Raw genomic sequence first — 16,704 nt, 5'->3', positions numbered from 1 at the left:
GCTGCTTTGCAAAGGCAGAGCAGAAATAGTTATGGGAATCTTCTGCCTTTTCTTTGTCTTTATTAACTGTTTTGTGTGCTCTGTTCTGGAAAGGGATGATGCTTATCTTGGGATTTCTTTTGTTCGCGCTGTATTTTAAAGATCTCGTCTATATTAGCCCATCACAACGTGGTCTCTGTTCTCATTTCCACAGGTATAGTCCCCAAATCACAAGGAATGGAGCAAAAGCTCAGCCTGGCAACCATGAGGTGAAGATGAAAGGTCCTGAGCCAGTGATCAGCCAGATTATTGACAAGCTGAAACACATCAACCAGGTTTGTTGCAGGCGTGCCAGCAGGGATGGCTCCAGAGTGGGTGGTTTCCAAATTAGTCTGGCCTCCCCCACACTTTCTTCGGGCTCAGCCAGACAACCTGGGGCATTGCCATCTTCTGCAGCGGCGTGCAGAGCCACTGCCTCCCTGGCCCTGTGCAGTACCAGCCTCACAGGGCACGTGGGGCAGGTCCTGCACCATGCACGCCTGTGTGGTGCTCTGCGGGTGCAGCGGGAGCCGTTTCAGCCCTCCGGGGCTCAGCCGGTACCCGGGGGGATGTGTGGATGCATCCCTGTGGTGCCCTTTTGTTGGACATCCATCCTCTACCTATGGAAGACCAAGAAAGATGGAGCTGCTGTGGTGCCCCTGAGTACAAGGTGCCTATGTGGCATGTGCCTGAAGTCCCCTTGGGCACTGCTTGTGGCTGGCAGAGGGGTCACTTGTTTCTTTCCTGTACCTTCCTGGGCATCCACTCCCAGTCGATACTGGAGCAATTTGCCATTGAATGGGGAAATGGCAGAACTAGATGAGACCCTTTCCACTGGGGAAGGAGCTTTCTTCCCACGGTCTCAGACATAGCATCCTTGCCAGGACAAGCAGTATCTTGTCTCTACCCATCACACCAGGCCAAGTTAGGTCGGTGAACAAGCCCTGCTGCTGCCAAGGAATTAGGTGGCATCTCTGTACAGCGTTCAGCTGGCAGCTATTAACCTCCCAGAGCTCTTCAGCCAGCCACTTCTGCTCTCCTCTCTGTGTCACTGAGTAGAAGGCATGTTTTTCAGTAGCTTGGACCTCTCTGTTTTGCAGGGACACAGCGTTAGGACCTTGCAGGATAAATACTTGGATAGTAACACAGTCTCTTAATACAACTGAGCTGCCCAGTCTCTACAGAGAGAGTTCTTACTGGTTGTTTAGGGTTGCTCTGGCTTTTGGCAGCAGTGGGTTCCCGGGGTTAAGCCCAGCTTTGCTTCCTGGCTGGGTGGGTTGGGAGGGCTGGTCTGTCTGAAGTTGCTGCCTTAGCGACTTTTCTGCTAACCTCTGCTTTCCTGCTCCCGAGGCTGCCAGCCACTGTTTTCACAGCAGTTCCCAGTTTAACCCCTGCACCTTCTGCTGCAGGCACGCCTCATTAGCCACTGTCTGGGAGCAGGATGCAGCGATGGATTCGGGGTCCCCGGGAGCACCCTGGCACGTGGGAGCCAGCGGTGGGCAGTGGCAGCACAGCTCGCTCTGCCTTTCTCCCCATGCCCAGCCATGCCATCTGCCAACAGCCTGTAATTATGAAAAGGGGGGGAATAGCATAATCAGCTCCCTATTAAATGGGGTAGAGGGCAGGCTTCAACCTGCAGGTGATAATGATATTTTGCTGTTCGCAGTGAGAAAGTCGCGCTGAACAAAACACGGTTATTAGTGTACTTGAAACTGCTGACATGAAGTGGTTGTGAAAAGCTGGCTGCCACCTTGGGTCAAGTTAGGTCTTTGCTGAACAGCCTAGGTAGGCTGCTGAGGAGCAGAGATTTGTGGAACAAGAGACCCCGGGTAAACATTGCTGGGCCGAACCCAGAGTGTCTTTGTCAGCCACTGCTCTGGGAAAAGTAGTGGTAAGGGGGTGACCGTGGTGTCTTACAGCGCTTCTCTTCCTTGGCTTGCAATATGAGGTTGGAACGTGTTATGGGGGGGCAAGGGAGTTGTTTTGGATTCAACGTCATAAATATGAGAGCCTGAAAAACACTGAACCTCTTATAGTGTTGTGTTTGAGAAAGAGGGGGGGTGAGAATAAAATCAGGAGAAAAATAGGAAGTGATTTGGGAAAATTAGTTATGAACCTAGCTATCCCTGCAGAGGGTCCATAGTCTGTGGTAAGTAGCTTGTATACCAGTAAAGTAACTGCAGAGGTCACTTAAATTTGGGATTTGGGGTGTCATAGTTCACCATCACACTTATTTTCTTGGCCTACAGAAGTTTTGCGCTCTCCTTCACATCTGGAATGCATCTTGAGTGCCAAAGAGTAGGAAATGTGGAGGGAGCAGCTCCGGATGACTTACAGTTGTGTGTTTCAGGTGTTGGCTTCAGATCTGGGAAGCGATAGGGATGCCTGGGCTAAGGGGGGTGAAAATCTCTTGATCTGCCAAGCTGAAGCCAACGGTGGCTTTCAGGGGTTTTCAAACATGCAGAATCTTTCAGAGAAAAGAGTGTCTTTCCCAGTGTTGGTAGCACTCAGGGCTGTTAGTGGGATTCCCCATGTCACTACCAGTAAATCTTGAACCTACTTCTGTAGAATCAATTCCTCCCTGTGTGTTGTGTTGGAGCTGCAGTTTGGATTCTGTGGATGTGGGTAGACTCAGGAGCTGTGCTACTTAGTGCAATTGTTGTTAAGAGTTCCACAGCTTTCACTTTTACTTGTAGATTGTTGCTCATGTCTGTCATTTGCTGGTGTCTTGGCTTCAGTCTACCCCAGGCTGCTCACGCTGGGGAGGAACGCGTGTTCTTTCAGCAGAATGCCACATTTTCAAGCTTGCCTGAGTTTGGCAAACGTGTTGTGTGTGGAAATCATGCTCACTCATTAGTTGGTGTCTTCTCCAACAGAATCTGGGTAAGCACACACATGTACATGAGAAATTCGTATCAATGTTTTATGGTCTGAAAGGAGAACGGGCTCTGTGCCTTAGAACAAATCTGTGGGCACTGAAAGAAGCATAGAAATCTTATCCCAGAGAGCAGGGGAGGTAAGAGTTTGCTGAATTGTATTAGTTTGGACCTTTAACCAAGTAAATCCATGAGTAAAGCTTACTACCTGAGTAGCCAGTCCTTTTGGGACGAGTCCCTCTCAGTGCTGCCTACGTATCACATCAGGGCTCCAGACTGCTTTTGTTTCACCCAAACGTGTGACTGTGGGTGGTGCCATTTGTCAAGGGTGAGATGGTTTATTGTTGCCATATTGGAAGTAAAGATTTTTATTTTTAGTTTTTTTCCCCTTCTGTTAGATGTCTACCAAGTTTTGATTTGAGTTATTTTTGCTGTGTGCCCAGAGGCATGAACAGCCCATCCATAAATATTAGCATTGTTATCTCAGCTGGGAGGCCAAGGGTCACCTTCAGGAAAATGAGTTGGAAATGGTTCCTAACTTTTATTTCCCAGAGTGGATGGGGTCTGTTTCTAGCTAGAAGGGTTTTCACTCATCTCACACGTGAAACTATATTGAAATTGAAAGGTTATTCTGTGTCAGCACGAGGTCTTGCTCAGGTTTGGGGTTTGTGTTGTGACTTGGTAGCATCCCTAGGCAAAAAGTGGTGTGCACGGAGAGCTGTTTCCTCTGGTCGCTCGATTTTCCTCCCACAATGGGGATGTTTAGGTGGCTGACAGATAAGGATGAGGTTCAAGTTTTAACAGATGTGCACAGAGTCCCATGTCCCACAGCCCGGGTGCTCTGCACGTTGGTGACCTCCTGTTGAACCTCTTCCTGGGAAAGGCTCTGGAGAAGAGACCTGAAGGATGCTGGTGTGAGGATGCAGCAGGGGTGGAAACTGTGGGTACCAGATCAGCCAGTGTGACACACTTAGTCCTCCCTCTTGGTCCCCAGCTGACTGTTGCTCTCAGCAGTGCTTACGGTGCTCTGACACCATTGAAGCAGATGCTTTACCCCCATCCTTACTGCACTTAACTGTTTAAGCCTGTGCCCGATTCTGATCCCATTTTATGCTTAGATAAATCCAGATGTTTATCATGGGAACATCTCTATGAGGAAGAGTATAATATAGGAAGAAAAGGAGGGAGGAAATGCCACCAAAAATGAAGACTAAAATCCATAAAAGGAAACTTAACAGGGGGAGATGTGTCTTTACAGGACTGAAGGGCCTGGAAACATATTGTACTTTTCCAGACACTGGAGTTTAGGGCTCATTTAGAATATTTCAGATATACTGGAGTTTGACAGTTCTTTGGTTTCCACATCAAACAATCTGTAATTTATTGCCCCATATAGGGACTGTGTTTTTATCCATATTGCATATTCTCTAGCCAGAAATCTAACTACCATATAAGCTCTTGAAAAAAAACCCACACAAACCCTTTGGGGATCAGAATCCAGGCAATATGCTTTCACAGACCCTGAGAAACCCGCTCTGATTTATTTCCTTGGACATAAGGGGAACACACAATTTCTTGGAGTATTACAGCTGTGTGTCCCCCCCGCAACTCCAAGCAGGATCTCGCTGCCTTCACGTGCTCGGAGTCCCAGGTCCTGCAGCAAGCCCCATGTGAAAGCGCCTCGCATGGCTCTTCGTGGGGTTTGCAGGAGGATGAGAACAAAATTGAGAAGTTTTATGAGGCAGTAAACCCTGGAACTCTAGCTGGAAAGAGAGGGAAAGATTAAAAAAAAAAAAGGAGGCTCAGAGGTGAGAATGACCAAAGACAAAATAGACTGGAAGTCTGCAAAAAGAGCACGTCCTGGCAGTTCAAGAGCTGCGTTTGAAGCTGGGTTGATCAACCAATATGTCCTATATTTGTTTGTAGGTTTAATGGGCTGTTTCCCTGCAGCCTGGCTGCTGGGAGAGGGCACGGCAGAGGTCACCCAGAAGTTAATTTGGAAAGAGGCCAAAAGGCCACAACTTGATTGAATCAAATGTAAACAGAATAGGCCTGGGAACAGCGCGGTGCCCTTGTGCCCGAGTCTCTCTCAGCCCCTTTGCTCAGAATACAGAGTATGGCAGAGCATCAGGGACCGGCAAAGGGAGTTTAACCCCACCATGGGGAACGATGCTCGGGGTAGCCAAGGGTCAGATCTGGACCCTGCTCAAGGCGTACGGGGAACCTGCAAACGAGCTGTCCGGATGGTGTGACGGTTGCTCTCCGTGCCTGGGGCAGCTCTAGGTGCTCCCTCAGGGAGATGTGGGGTCACAGGGGGTTGGTTGCCTTGCTGGACCCTGTCCCAGGTGGCTCCAAGCAGGAAAAACTATTGAGCTTAATATGGGACCCCCTGGGGAGCTGAGGATTTTTCAGGAATATATTTTCCCTTCAGAAAAATCCGTGACTTTGACAATTTGATGAAATCACATCTCTCTGTGGCCTGCTAGGCTTTGTGGGGTTTGTTATTCCCACTGTAGCCTAATTCCCTAGCCAGATGAAGCAGCATAATAATTAGAAAGACACACAAACTGCCAGATTGTTAAGTAATGTGACGTGCAACGCTTATCACTCGAAAATACAATATTTAAATTGCCCCCAAACAAGTCGCTTTTGGCTAATTTTCCACTTTTAAATTTAGTAAGTTAACACTACAGAGTCTGAAGTGCTGTATATGCGTAGTATAATTTATCAAGTCCTCAAAAGAAATGTTAATAAACACAATAATTACTTGGACACGCCTTTTGTTGAACATTATTAAACAGTTTGTAACAATTAAAGTATTAAAACCACATGTTGTTGAAGGCGACCAGACATTGCAGCTATTTCTTACTGAGGCTATTAAATAAAATGACAGAAGATTTTTATTTTAATGATAAATGCATTTTGGAATGGATCAGCTAATTCTTCTTTTACTACACAAAGTAATCTGTAGCTCCACCAAGTCTAGGCCTGGTGCTTAAAGACTAACTCCATCCTGCCTTTGAGCCGTGCCTGGGCTCTCGTTAACGCGCGGGGTAAACGCTCTCCCACTCCGAATGCAAGTGGCAATTACAGGGTCTTGCCAGGCCAGTTAAATCAGGGGAAGTGGGACCCTCTGTAAGGAGAATGTAATTAAATTTGAACCTATCTGACTGCCGGGTTGCTTTTTAAACCCAAACCCCTCCTTCCCCCCTTAGCGAGAGGCGGCGTTTGCTCACGCCAGACACCGCCCGGCGGGACCCTATCAGCCAGTGTCCTGGTGTTATCGGGTTTGTTGTGGGAACACTGTACCTGTGGGTCACCGGACGTGGGTTTTCGTTAACAGCTTGAGATTAATTGGGCCCGCTGTGTTTGCATGGGTGTTTCAGAGAGGCGTAATCTGGGCTGTGTTTGCTGAAGTCTGCCTGGTTTGCCTACGGTCTTGCACGGGACAGCGGAGCATAAGGGCTGTGCTGCTAAGCCCCCTGCTTTACTGCTTGTGCAGTTAAATTCGCTGTGGAATGTGAGGTATTTCCCATTTGCAGTGAGGAAAGGGCGGTAAATAGGCACGTTTCTGGTACTGCTCAGCGACCACGAAGTTGGAGCTGCGCTGAGGGCTGAGCATCCCCTGCGTACTGTGTGAACCCAGCTATGGCTGCTGTTCCTTACTGACCAGCTGAGTTACTGAAGGGAATGCCAAAATGCCTGTCAATAGCCAGTCTTTGGAGAAAATAATTCATTGTGGAATTTTCCTTGGAGCACCCAAGTCCTTTGGTCCACAGCTGCCTGTCTTTTTTTTTTTTTTTTGTAAATAATGGGACTGCAGAGCTGTCTCTTTTTGAGAGAAGATTCTCTGTTTCCTTGTCCTTCCTACTTTAATTGTCTTTCCTGTGGCAATGAATTTCAGGAATACACGGGAAGGGACTGGGAAAGGTGCGTTCCTGTACGAAGCCATATATCTCCTTTATTGGTATGAAAGGGAATGTCACATCCATGTCCCCTTTGTGCTAATCCCACTTGCCTTTCTGAGAGATGCTTCATTCATCTGTGGTGTTCCACCACTTAGTATTGGAATAGATGTTTGGCTCCACTGGGACTATAGGAGCAGCAAAGCTTTCCTGGGTAGTGAATCTGGCTCCTTGCTTTTCTCAGCAAGACCAGGAAGCTGGGGCTGAGCTTGTTTGGGTAGCAATTTTGGCTGGTTTCCACACTAGTTTATTGTTAGGTGTTGGTAACCTTTGGGTAACAAATAGCATTTATCACTCTCCTTCCCTGAAATTCCCTGGTCACTGTGGTCTCATGAATGAGGAGGGATTCAACTTTGCCCTCATAGCTTCAGCTCCAGCCAGGAGGCAGGTGCCTCAGGTGTGTCCTGCAGGGACCAGCCTCCAAACAATGCTGTGGAAATCAGCTGGGAAAAACCCCACCTTTAAAAGGGATACGTTTGCTTTTGTGTCCAAAACACGCAGCTGATGCACAGCAGTGCTTTAAAACAAACACCAGATATCCTGTGCCAGCACTGGAGTTTATCCTGTTGTGGAGGAAAGAAACCTGGAGAAATCCTTGTGCAGCAAAACACAGTGTAAGCGGAAACACTGGTACCAAATTAACAGTTAATTGTAGTTATTCTGAGCCTCGCTGGTTGTTTGGAGTGTCGCCTTGTGCCGTGACTCGGGCTGGTAATTTCATCAGTGGGTGTCCAGGGTTGGTGTCCTCTGGTAGTGACACAGCACACAGCTCGCTCTGGTGTTAGTGGGATGATTGGTAGGTTTCTCATTTATGTGTTTTTCTCCAGAATTTGGCTTCCTGTCGAGGTTTTTAAAGTGGGGTCCAGAGTGAGACGGGATTTTGGGATTCAGGGAGCCAATCTCCATTGTCCAGAGCAGGCCTGGGAGGTAACCTGTGGTCTCCTTGGCTGCAGAACAAATCTGATTGCTTCTGTTTCCCAGCAAAAGCCTCGTTAACAATAACTTTTGATTCCAGCCTGATGGTGTGTAACGGCTCAGTGGCGATGTTCTCAGGGGAAGGGAGGAGAAGCAGCGCTGAGACACGCTGCAGGCAGGGCAGTCAGCTCTGCACACTGGGCTGTGCTTCGGGATTGCACCCAGCTGTGGTGTGCCATGCAGGCAGCTTTCCCTGAGCTGGGATGCCTGTGAGATTCCTGCTCCATCCTGACCCTCTTCATGTGATGGGAAGGTCTGAGCTGGTGATTTTTGCTGCTTCACCACTCTGTCTGCAGTGGGAACAAGGTGCATTCATGGCATTCTTTTCTTCTAGAAACATTAATGTGTGTCTGGTGTCCAACACCAGCCAGGGATGGGTAGCGGGGGAATCCTTCCCGAGCCTGCTTGCTCGGGCTGCTGTGTGTTTGTGGGTATCTTGTATGGAAGGAGCTGAAAGCACTCACTCATTTGGCATCCCTTTGATGAAAAGGGCAGTGTGAGGTGTGCAGAAAGATGTTAGCTGGCTGAAGCGGTTCATCTTCTGATCTCAAAAGCATCCTTCCTGTAACAAATCTCACCAGAGTTTTCCTGGACTGAAATAAAAGAGCCATCAGACCTGTACCCCTCCACAGCAACCCTGTTCTGAGAAAGGGTGGTCCCTTTTTTAAAGCACTGGCTGCTCCCGGGACCTCTCTGGATGCTCCTTCCCACCTCTGTGGAGGCAGTGGCTGGCACAGGCTGCTGCAGCTTTCATCCAAGCTGCACTGCTGTCAGAAAGTGCAAGAGGTTTGTAGGTTTTAGGTAATGAATAATTTCTAACCTGGCTCCCTTTCTTATGCCTGCTGACAAAGCAGATGTTGGTAATTAGGCTGGTCTCTGTGCTGGCCAGCCCTGTCCCCAGACGGCAAGACCTGTCTGCATCGGGGCAGGTGTAAATGACCTTCTGGGCTCAGGAGGGCTCTCTCAATTAATGCTGTTGCTCGTTAAACTTCTTAGCTTGCCTTAGACACATAACTGACTGCAAAGACCAGGTTGTATTTTAGTTCTGTTGCTGTTGGGGCAGACACCGTGAGATCCGGCCGGGCAGCAGACAGGGAAGTTTAGGTTGCAGGGGTATTCATTGCCTGTGGCCTTGCACGACTGTATTGCAAGGAAACGACATTTGAATGGAGAAAATGTGCTTGGCTGGCCTTTCTGAGGACACATGTAAGGAGATGCTGCCTGGCGAAGCACGGGGAGCCCGGAGGCAGCTGGCGGAGGATGGGTGTCCGAGTCATCAGGACATATCATGATGGGCAGGAAATGACTCTTTATTTTTGGCAGGAGCCCTTGGATGCCTCCTGCCCACCAGAGCGGAAGGAGTTTGCTGACCTTTGCATGCAGCACATATTCTCCTAAATGCTGAGGGTGAGACTCGGGTAGGTGCGTTTCGGGGCTTCCTCTGCCAGCGTTGGGTCTCCCTGGGGGAGGGCATAAAGTCACCGGCTTTGAACCTGATAGAAATGCTGAGTTGCTTCAGCTGCTCAGCTGGTGGCTGTGAGTCTGTGTGGGAGAATCAGCCCGGGCAGGGTGCCTGTGGCTCTGGAGGTCTGAGCCTTGCGGGGTCTGTTTCTGTTGGATGCATTTGGGACCAATAATGAGGTACACCCTGATGTATCAGCAGCTCCTGTGCTGGAGCCTGCATGTTTCCTCATCTTTTGTGTAGACCCATCCCAGGAAGCAGGTGCCAATATTGTCACTGGAAAAGCTGTGTTTTTGAAGTTAAATTTTCTCCTCTTTGGGTTTTAGCAAGCAACAGCCATGCTCTGAATGCAGAGGAGGGCTGTGACCTTGCCCAGGAGCCAGCCCAGCCATCAGCCATTAATTAGGGACCACAGAGGCTGGAGAGACCCTGTTTCTGGGATTATTCCTGGTCTGGTTTATCTCAGTTGAATGCCTGTTTAATGTGAAGTGCATAAATACTTGTGGCAGCAGAGCTGGGGGCTCTGGGCTCCCTGCTCCAGCTGGACACCTTCCCCAGCAGCACCAGCCCCAGCCCAGTCCTGCCTGTGGAACCCTGGTCTGCTCTCCGTGCGGGATGGAGCGGTGGCTTTTGGATGGAAGTAGAGGTTGGCCACAGGACACTGGAGGCTGCTGACCCTCAGGTCCCAAAGACCATGTCCAGGACTCAGCCAGGCACAACCTGCCCTGGTGCAGTGGCCTGCAGGTCCCCAGGGAGGGCAGACCAGCTGCTCACTCCTCCCTAGCTAAGAGGGTTGGGGGTGGGGGGGGATGTTTGCCATAGAATCCTCCTCTTCCTCCTCCCTGATTTAAGTCTCTGCTGACATCAGCTGCTTGGTAATTAGCTCTGCACAGGGGTTGTCTTGTCTGCTAGGAGATAACTGGCTTATGAGGCAGTTGTTTGGTCCCCTGTGAGAGCTCTGTGGCGCTGGGGACATTCAGCAGAGCTGCTTGCAGATGGTTTGGGGGCTTCCAGTGCCGTGGGGTGAAGTGAATGCAAAAGGAAAGCTACAAAGAGCAGCCCCTGGGGGGGAAGGATGTGGCCGGGAGGAGAGGGGCTGGTGTTCTGGCAGAAGCCTCTCTGCAAGGTGACATTGCACAGAAATACACCATTTGAGAGGTCTCTGGCTGCTGGGAAATTTTAGGGGAAAAGGGAAGCAGCTGGGTCAGAGATTTGCCTCATTTGTGTGGCAGAAGGAGAAGGGGGGAGCGGTGTTTAAAATATCCTTCCGGTGCAGCTCTGGGCTCCGTTTCCCACCTGGTGCCGAGGCCGAGATGTTCGTCCCGCAGGAGCCCGGACAGCGGCCGCGCGCGGCGCAGCCCGAGCCGGGAGGGAACGTCCCGGCCGAGCCGGTGGGCGCTGAGGGGGCTGCGGGGCCCCGCTCGCTCCTGCGCACCCTGCTCGGGCACGCTTGTCCCCTCTGCAGAAACGGAACAAACCAGGCAGAATAGCGGTGACGGGGCTGGCACGTGTAGGCTCCCACACCCCTTCACTGCCAACCCCTTGGGGAGCGGCTGCAGGGCAGGTGGAGACATTGGTCCAGGTTCTCCTGCCTAGTGATGCAGAGCGTGTGGGAAGGAGATGGGAAGGAGATGGGGCTGCTGGAAGGAGCCTGAGAAGCTGAAAAAACAGGAATATGATGCCAATGACAAAATGATGTCATAAAGGTTTGAAGCAGAGAGTCCTTGCAGGTAGCAAGGAAGGGAACACCTTTGCAATGCCTTTGCTACCCTCCACAGGCATAGGTGGTTATCTGCCTGGTGAGGAAAGCTCTTTTGGTGACTTTGTTTCCACGTTTCACTCTCCAAGGCAGTCTGAAAGCCCAAACACCTGCTTTTATCCTGATGCAGGTTTAAAGGTCTACCCACAGCATTAGCACGGTCTGCTCTGTAAGGAGTGAGTAGTGCACCAAATGAAATGTCCTCAGGAGGTGCTCTGGCACAAGTAGCACCAAATCTGGAGCAGTTTTGGGCGCTGTGGCAGAGATTGAGATGGACAATGGTGCAGGTCAGCCTGGGCAAAGCAAAGCAGAGCTGCAATCCTATGTCACTTCTAGCTTGTAGGTGTCTGTCCAGTCCTAGCAGGAAAAGGTCCAGGCAGACTCCAGGAAGGTGCTGAAGGCATCTACTGCCTGGTCCAACCATGTGTTCAATGCTTGGTTTAAGAATTGGGTTTTGGAGTTTGAGGGATGTCTGTGTTCGATGGAGGGGGTAGGAAGGGATGCTGAAGCACTGGAGAAGGAGCTGTAGCAGCTCACAAAGAGAAATGCAGCATTTCACTGGTGTGGACGCCAATGCAGGGCTCCAGATGAACCAGAAGCAGGCAGGGACTGCCCAAGTCCCCAGCAGGTTGGGCTGCACCTCATGGCTCTGCTCGGCACCCACACAGTCCTGTTCCTTCCTCTCCCACTGCACAAAAACAAGCCATAAATAGCTGTGGAGTGGAAGGGGAAGGAACTGGATATAAGGTGAATGAGCCGGTCGTAAAGCCCAAGTAATCTTTTTCGCATGTGCCCGGTGATGAATGAGCATTTGTTCGAGTCGGGGAAGCGACACGTCCCCTGCCTGGGGGAGAGCAGGCAGCACCCTGTCCCTCTGCCTGCTGCTGTGCCAGCGAGGGCTTAACCCCTGTGTCTGGGGCAGCATCCTGTCCTGGGCACCAGGCTGCCGTCACCGAACCAGAGCCATCCATAACGGCTTGGCAGCCCCTGCTGCTGTCGGAAGAGATTTACTGTCCAGTCTGGGCGCATTTTAATTACTGCCAGCACTTAGGGGTCTTTATCTGTCTTCTTTTACCCATAGGGATGTTGTCAGTTTTGATAGCTAATCTAGAATTAAGCTGATGATCCATAAAGTAGGGCCACCCTTTGGCCAATAATTCACTGTTGTCACCAGCTTCTTTGTGCTATCAGGAGAGTGACCAGGAAAACTGATTTACTGGCAGCTGAGAGCATCTCCTCTGGAGCCTGTGAAGACAGTAAAGGGGGTCCCTGCTGTGCTGGTAGACCCTGAATGATGGATGGTAGGGATTTTCCTGTTGCAGGACATGGTATTTTGAGTACTGCAAGTAAAGACTGAAACACTTTTATGGCTGAAGAGCCACAATATAAACTCAGAGTTACAGTTCACCCCTTTTGGCCTCCTGGTGAGGAGCCTGAAAGCAGGAGTGACCCATGGGAAGGGCATCCTGGGGCTATCCCTTGCCCACTCTGCCCTGAACAGACATGAGGTGCTGCCAGGGGCTTGGACTGCTGAGTTCAGCTTCAGCAGTGCAAAACGGTGATGTCTTGAAGCAGGCAGCACAGGGAAGGGCAGGATGTGCTCTTAGAGCAGCTGACATACCCAACTCATTGTTTTTCCAAGCACTAGAAATGACTTTTCCAGCTCCAAAGGCTGCTTCCACTTTATTAACATTTGATTAGTGATCACTGCTTGTTCTGCTGAACTTCAAACAGGAGCACAGTTAGGAACAGGTTTCTTCTCTGCTACGTCTGTGCTGCCAAGGTGGGTTCAACTGGAATGGCTGTAAGGAAACCTATTTTGGGTGTCCTTCTGCCAAAACAGGCTCTTCTGTCCATGAACCAATGTGGCTGGAAGAGCAGTGATGCCTGCCTGTGCACGCAAGCGCTCACTCTTGGAAGACAAAAGCACAAATCCTGGTGTTTACAGATATTTTAAAAGCTTTAAATATCCTTATTTTTAAATGGCATTTGGTGCTCAGTGCCAGGGCACATTGAGGTTTTCTGTCATTTGCTGTATTTTGTTGCTGCCCAAGAGGGAGGAAGCTCTCTGGAGCTTGGGAAAAGGCGAGTGAGAATGGTGGTGTTGATGTTGCCTTGAGGTTCTTCATACACACGCTCTTCTGCCACCAAGACCCCTGTCCACAGAAAGGATAAACTGAATGGAGCTGGGAAATAAGAAAGTGAAGTGGAAGGCACCATGAGATGTCACAATGAGGGTTAGTTAAATAATAAAGTAAGTATTTGCTAATAAAACATATTTTTTTCCATGCTATTTCCAGGGCTAATAAGCAGGGGAAGTGGAGAGAATCGATTCTCCTGTTGCATGCCTGCCTGTGATCAGGCCACAAAATTCAAAACACATGAGTTTGCAAGAAGTCCACAACTTCAGCCTTTTAAAATGGGTTCCTTCCCCTGATTCTAGCTTGGGATCAGATAATGACCTTCGTAAGCAAAACAAGCCCAGCTGTATTTCATAATGGGAATATACTTCTGTACATTGTAATGAGCTGTTAACAGGGAACAGTATCGTGTGAAAATCTGCACGTTTCCCATGATGCTGCCCTGATTTAAAAGCCACCCATAAATTATTCAGTATTGCACATTTCAAGGTTAGGATTGGCCATAAGATCTAGTTTTTTCTGCCCCCCCTCCAGCCCTATGCTTTCAGCAGGCTGGAATTTAAACCAGAAAAGGCCTGACCTGTCAGGAATCTCGGGAACTGCGTGGGAAGTTCAGTGGCATCTCTGTTGGGTACCTGAAAGCGCATGGCTGGAGCGGGCGTCTTGTGCAATGCAAAGAGAAATAACACCTTTGCTCCTCTAAAACTCTCTGTTATCAAAGGAAGGCATCCCAAGATTGCAGACAGCCCTGAGTTGGTGGGTTTGGTTGAGTTTTGGAAGGTTTCTAGCAGAGCCAGGGGCTGGTTTTCACTGCAGGGTCCAGTCTGTGGTGCCTCAGCGATGCCAGGCAGCACCTCGACATGCGGCCGGGGATCCAGGGGAGTTTCTCCACTAAGGCACTTTTTTCCTCCTGGATGCAAACACTTGATTATTAAGTGTATATTTCAGTCCTGAATATTATTTTAGCTGCAAGTTCAGTCTCCGTCCTCTCCAGCTTCTTAGGTTTGATCGTATTCCAGAGGCTTACTCAAAACATGCAAAGAATTCCAGCGAAACTCTGTGGAACACTTTTATTAAATTCTTTCAGTCATGCAAGCTAAATTAAATGACAGCTCTGTCCACCAAAAGATTACAAATATCAATCAGGCTTCTCCCCTAAACTCATGGAGGAATTAACTGTTTTTTCTAAAAGTCTTCTACTCCCCTTAATAATCTGTTTGGCTGTTCTCTTTGCTTTACATATTTTTGAAGTGTGTTGAAAGGGATGATTTCTGCCCTAAAGGAGCACAGTGCTTGTAGCTCACTGGAGATATTTTATCTGAATTTGTGGGCAGGATTTGGGGTATTGCTCAAATTGCTGTTTGCCATACCGCAGGCGTAGTTTCCAGAAGCAGAACACAACTATTAAACCACAGTCCAAGGAACACGGTGCTGTTTTCTTTTCGGAGAGGAGAGATTGATGATAAAAAGTATGTTGCAGCTCTCACTGTTTATGTAAAAATTGGAAAAACAAGGCCAGGTTGCTCAGTGGGCTGGTGGGCTGGTGAGGTCTGAGTAAAGTGGTTGTAAAGACTGAGGAGTTACAAAGATTTCAACATACGGTGGCCCATCCAAATCCAGCTGAGTCATTACCCTGCGTTGCTGCAGCTGTTTTGGTCTGGTCACTGTAGGGTTATGAATAATTGTGTAAATCATGCTGGGATGCCCTGGAGACCTTTCCTGGCGGAAAGGCTCGGCACACCGTTCCCATCTGGCTCGGTTTTTAAGCTGTAGGAAGACCATGGGACAAGCCAAGCAGCAAAGATGTGTGGGGACACCATCCAGGGCTGCCCGGCATCCCTTGTGCCGGTGATCCGGCATCGAGCAGGGCAGCAGAGGTACCACAGCACTGCCCACCCAGCCATCCAGAGGGTCATGACTGGAAAGGGGGGAGACTGGAAAGAGAACCGATGCGTGTCTGAGCCGACAGAGCGAGTGACCCACGTGTCTCCTGCCCTGGTGGGCTTGTCCAGCCCCAGTGACTGTGGTGGGACGGTGGTCGTGCAGGCAGGAGGCCAGTGCTCTGCAGACACCTCAGAGCTGCGTGCCTGAGCCTGGACTCCCACAGTTAGTGCTCTAGTTTACACTGGGGACATTATAGTGTATTTTTGCCATTATGGTTTAGCGAAGAGGAGTGCATACAGCTGTAAACTCTTGCAGCTGGATGGCTTGTGATTAAGTTAGAGCTATCTCGTTGTTACACACCACTTCAGCAGTCACTGGACTATGTATTTTCTTGCATCTTACTATAGGCTTTAAACCACAGGATATGAATAAACTGTAATGTTAGAGTACAGTTAGCTCCACGTACTATTTAAGGACAGGGAATCTACATTCAGTTCACCAAATATAATTTCATAAAGAGTGCACACCGTTGGGGAGGTTGTATAATGGTTGGTGAGCGGGCCTGTGGTCACTGCTCTGGCCAAAACTGAGGATTTCTACAGTGCTTCAGGATCTGGATGCACCAGCACAGTGGGGTGTGGTTTCCACTATGTGCCAGCTAATGATGCTGGTAGGTTTGTATCTCTGGCTTCAAAGTTTGGCTCATTGAATCTCCCCGTGGCTCTTGGCAGCTGGGGAGCACGTGGCTGAGGATGGAACTTTTGTCCTGGAAAAGGAAGGAGCAGGGTGGTGCAGAGATGTCACGTTCATTTGATCCAAAGCTCTTCCCCGTGCTACCCCTAGTGCTGCTTTTACCTTGTTTGTTTGGTGGTGGTTCTCTTGCTGTTCCGCTGTGCTCTGGGAAAGACCCATAAATGTCGAAATAAAGCAGAATTCCTGAAGAGGGAACCTGTCCAGCACGAGCCAAGGGCTGTTGAAGGCCACGGAAAAGCATCCCCTGAGTTTTGGCAAGAGGGGCTGCATTTTCCTGCTGACCATGGATGTGGGACCGGGCAGGGCTGTCAGGCCAGATGGGCTTCCACACAGGCCATGGGGGGTTTGCTGTGCTGCTGCTCCCCACGAGACGCAGCTCAGGAACCCGCCGGGGTCTCGTCTCCAGCCATTTGTTTTTCATTACATTCTGCTCCTCTAATATAAAAACTGAGGTATGTGGACATTGCCATGGACAGAGCGAGCCAGATGCTGAAAGCATTCCTCCAAGGCTGTATAAACTTCAGCAGCTAAATATTTGAGAAACTGTTTTCTAAGACTAGCTTAATAGTTTAAAAATATAACCTAGATTCCAGATATTAAAAAATGCCTTGAAAGGCACGCATGCTGCTGCGATGGATGGAACTAACTAAGCCCCTGAAGTATGCAGAGAGCTCCCAGTCTGCAGTATCTTCTCTGTTACTTATCCTTTTCATTATTATTTTTTAGTGCTGAGATTAAATTGGAGAAGGCTTTTAACAGCAGAGTGGTAGTGATAGAAATTTTCAGCATATATTAACTGGCTGACTCACACTTTTCAAAGTGGGTCTGGGTTTATGATGAAATAGCTGGCTGCTTTCAGCAACAGCAACAT

General features: G+C 49.4%; 1 protein-coding gene across 1 annotated transcript in view; it reads left to right on the top strand.

Annotated features, from left to right (window-relative positions):
• Nucleotides 1-16,704, top strand: part of GPC3 (glypican 3) — a gene marked incomplete at its 5' end in the record, with an annotated part of 139,845 nt that overhangs the window by 97,575 nt on the left and 25,566 nt on the right. The window contains one exon of the mRNA XM_084268964.1: nucleotides 194-314. Coding sequence (XP_084125090.1) covers nucleotides 194-314 — 121 coding nt within the window. The remainder of the gene's footprint in view (nucleotides 1-193; nucleotides 315-16,704) is intronic.

This window comes from Gallinula chloropus (assembly GCF_964237585.1).
Source record: "Gallinula chloropus genome assembly, chromosome: 11".
Classification (NCBI taxonomy): Eukaryota; Metazoa; Chordata; class Aves; order Gruiformes; family Rallidae; genus Gallinula; species Gallinula chloropus.
The sequence above is the reverse complement of the archived record's forward strand: the minus strand, read 5'-3'. Positions and strand labels throughout refer to the sequence as shown.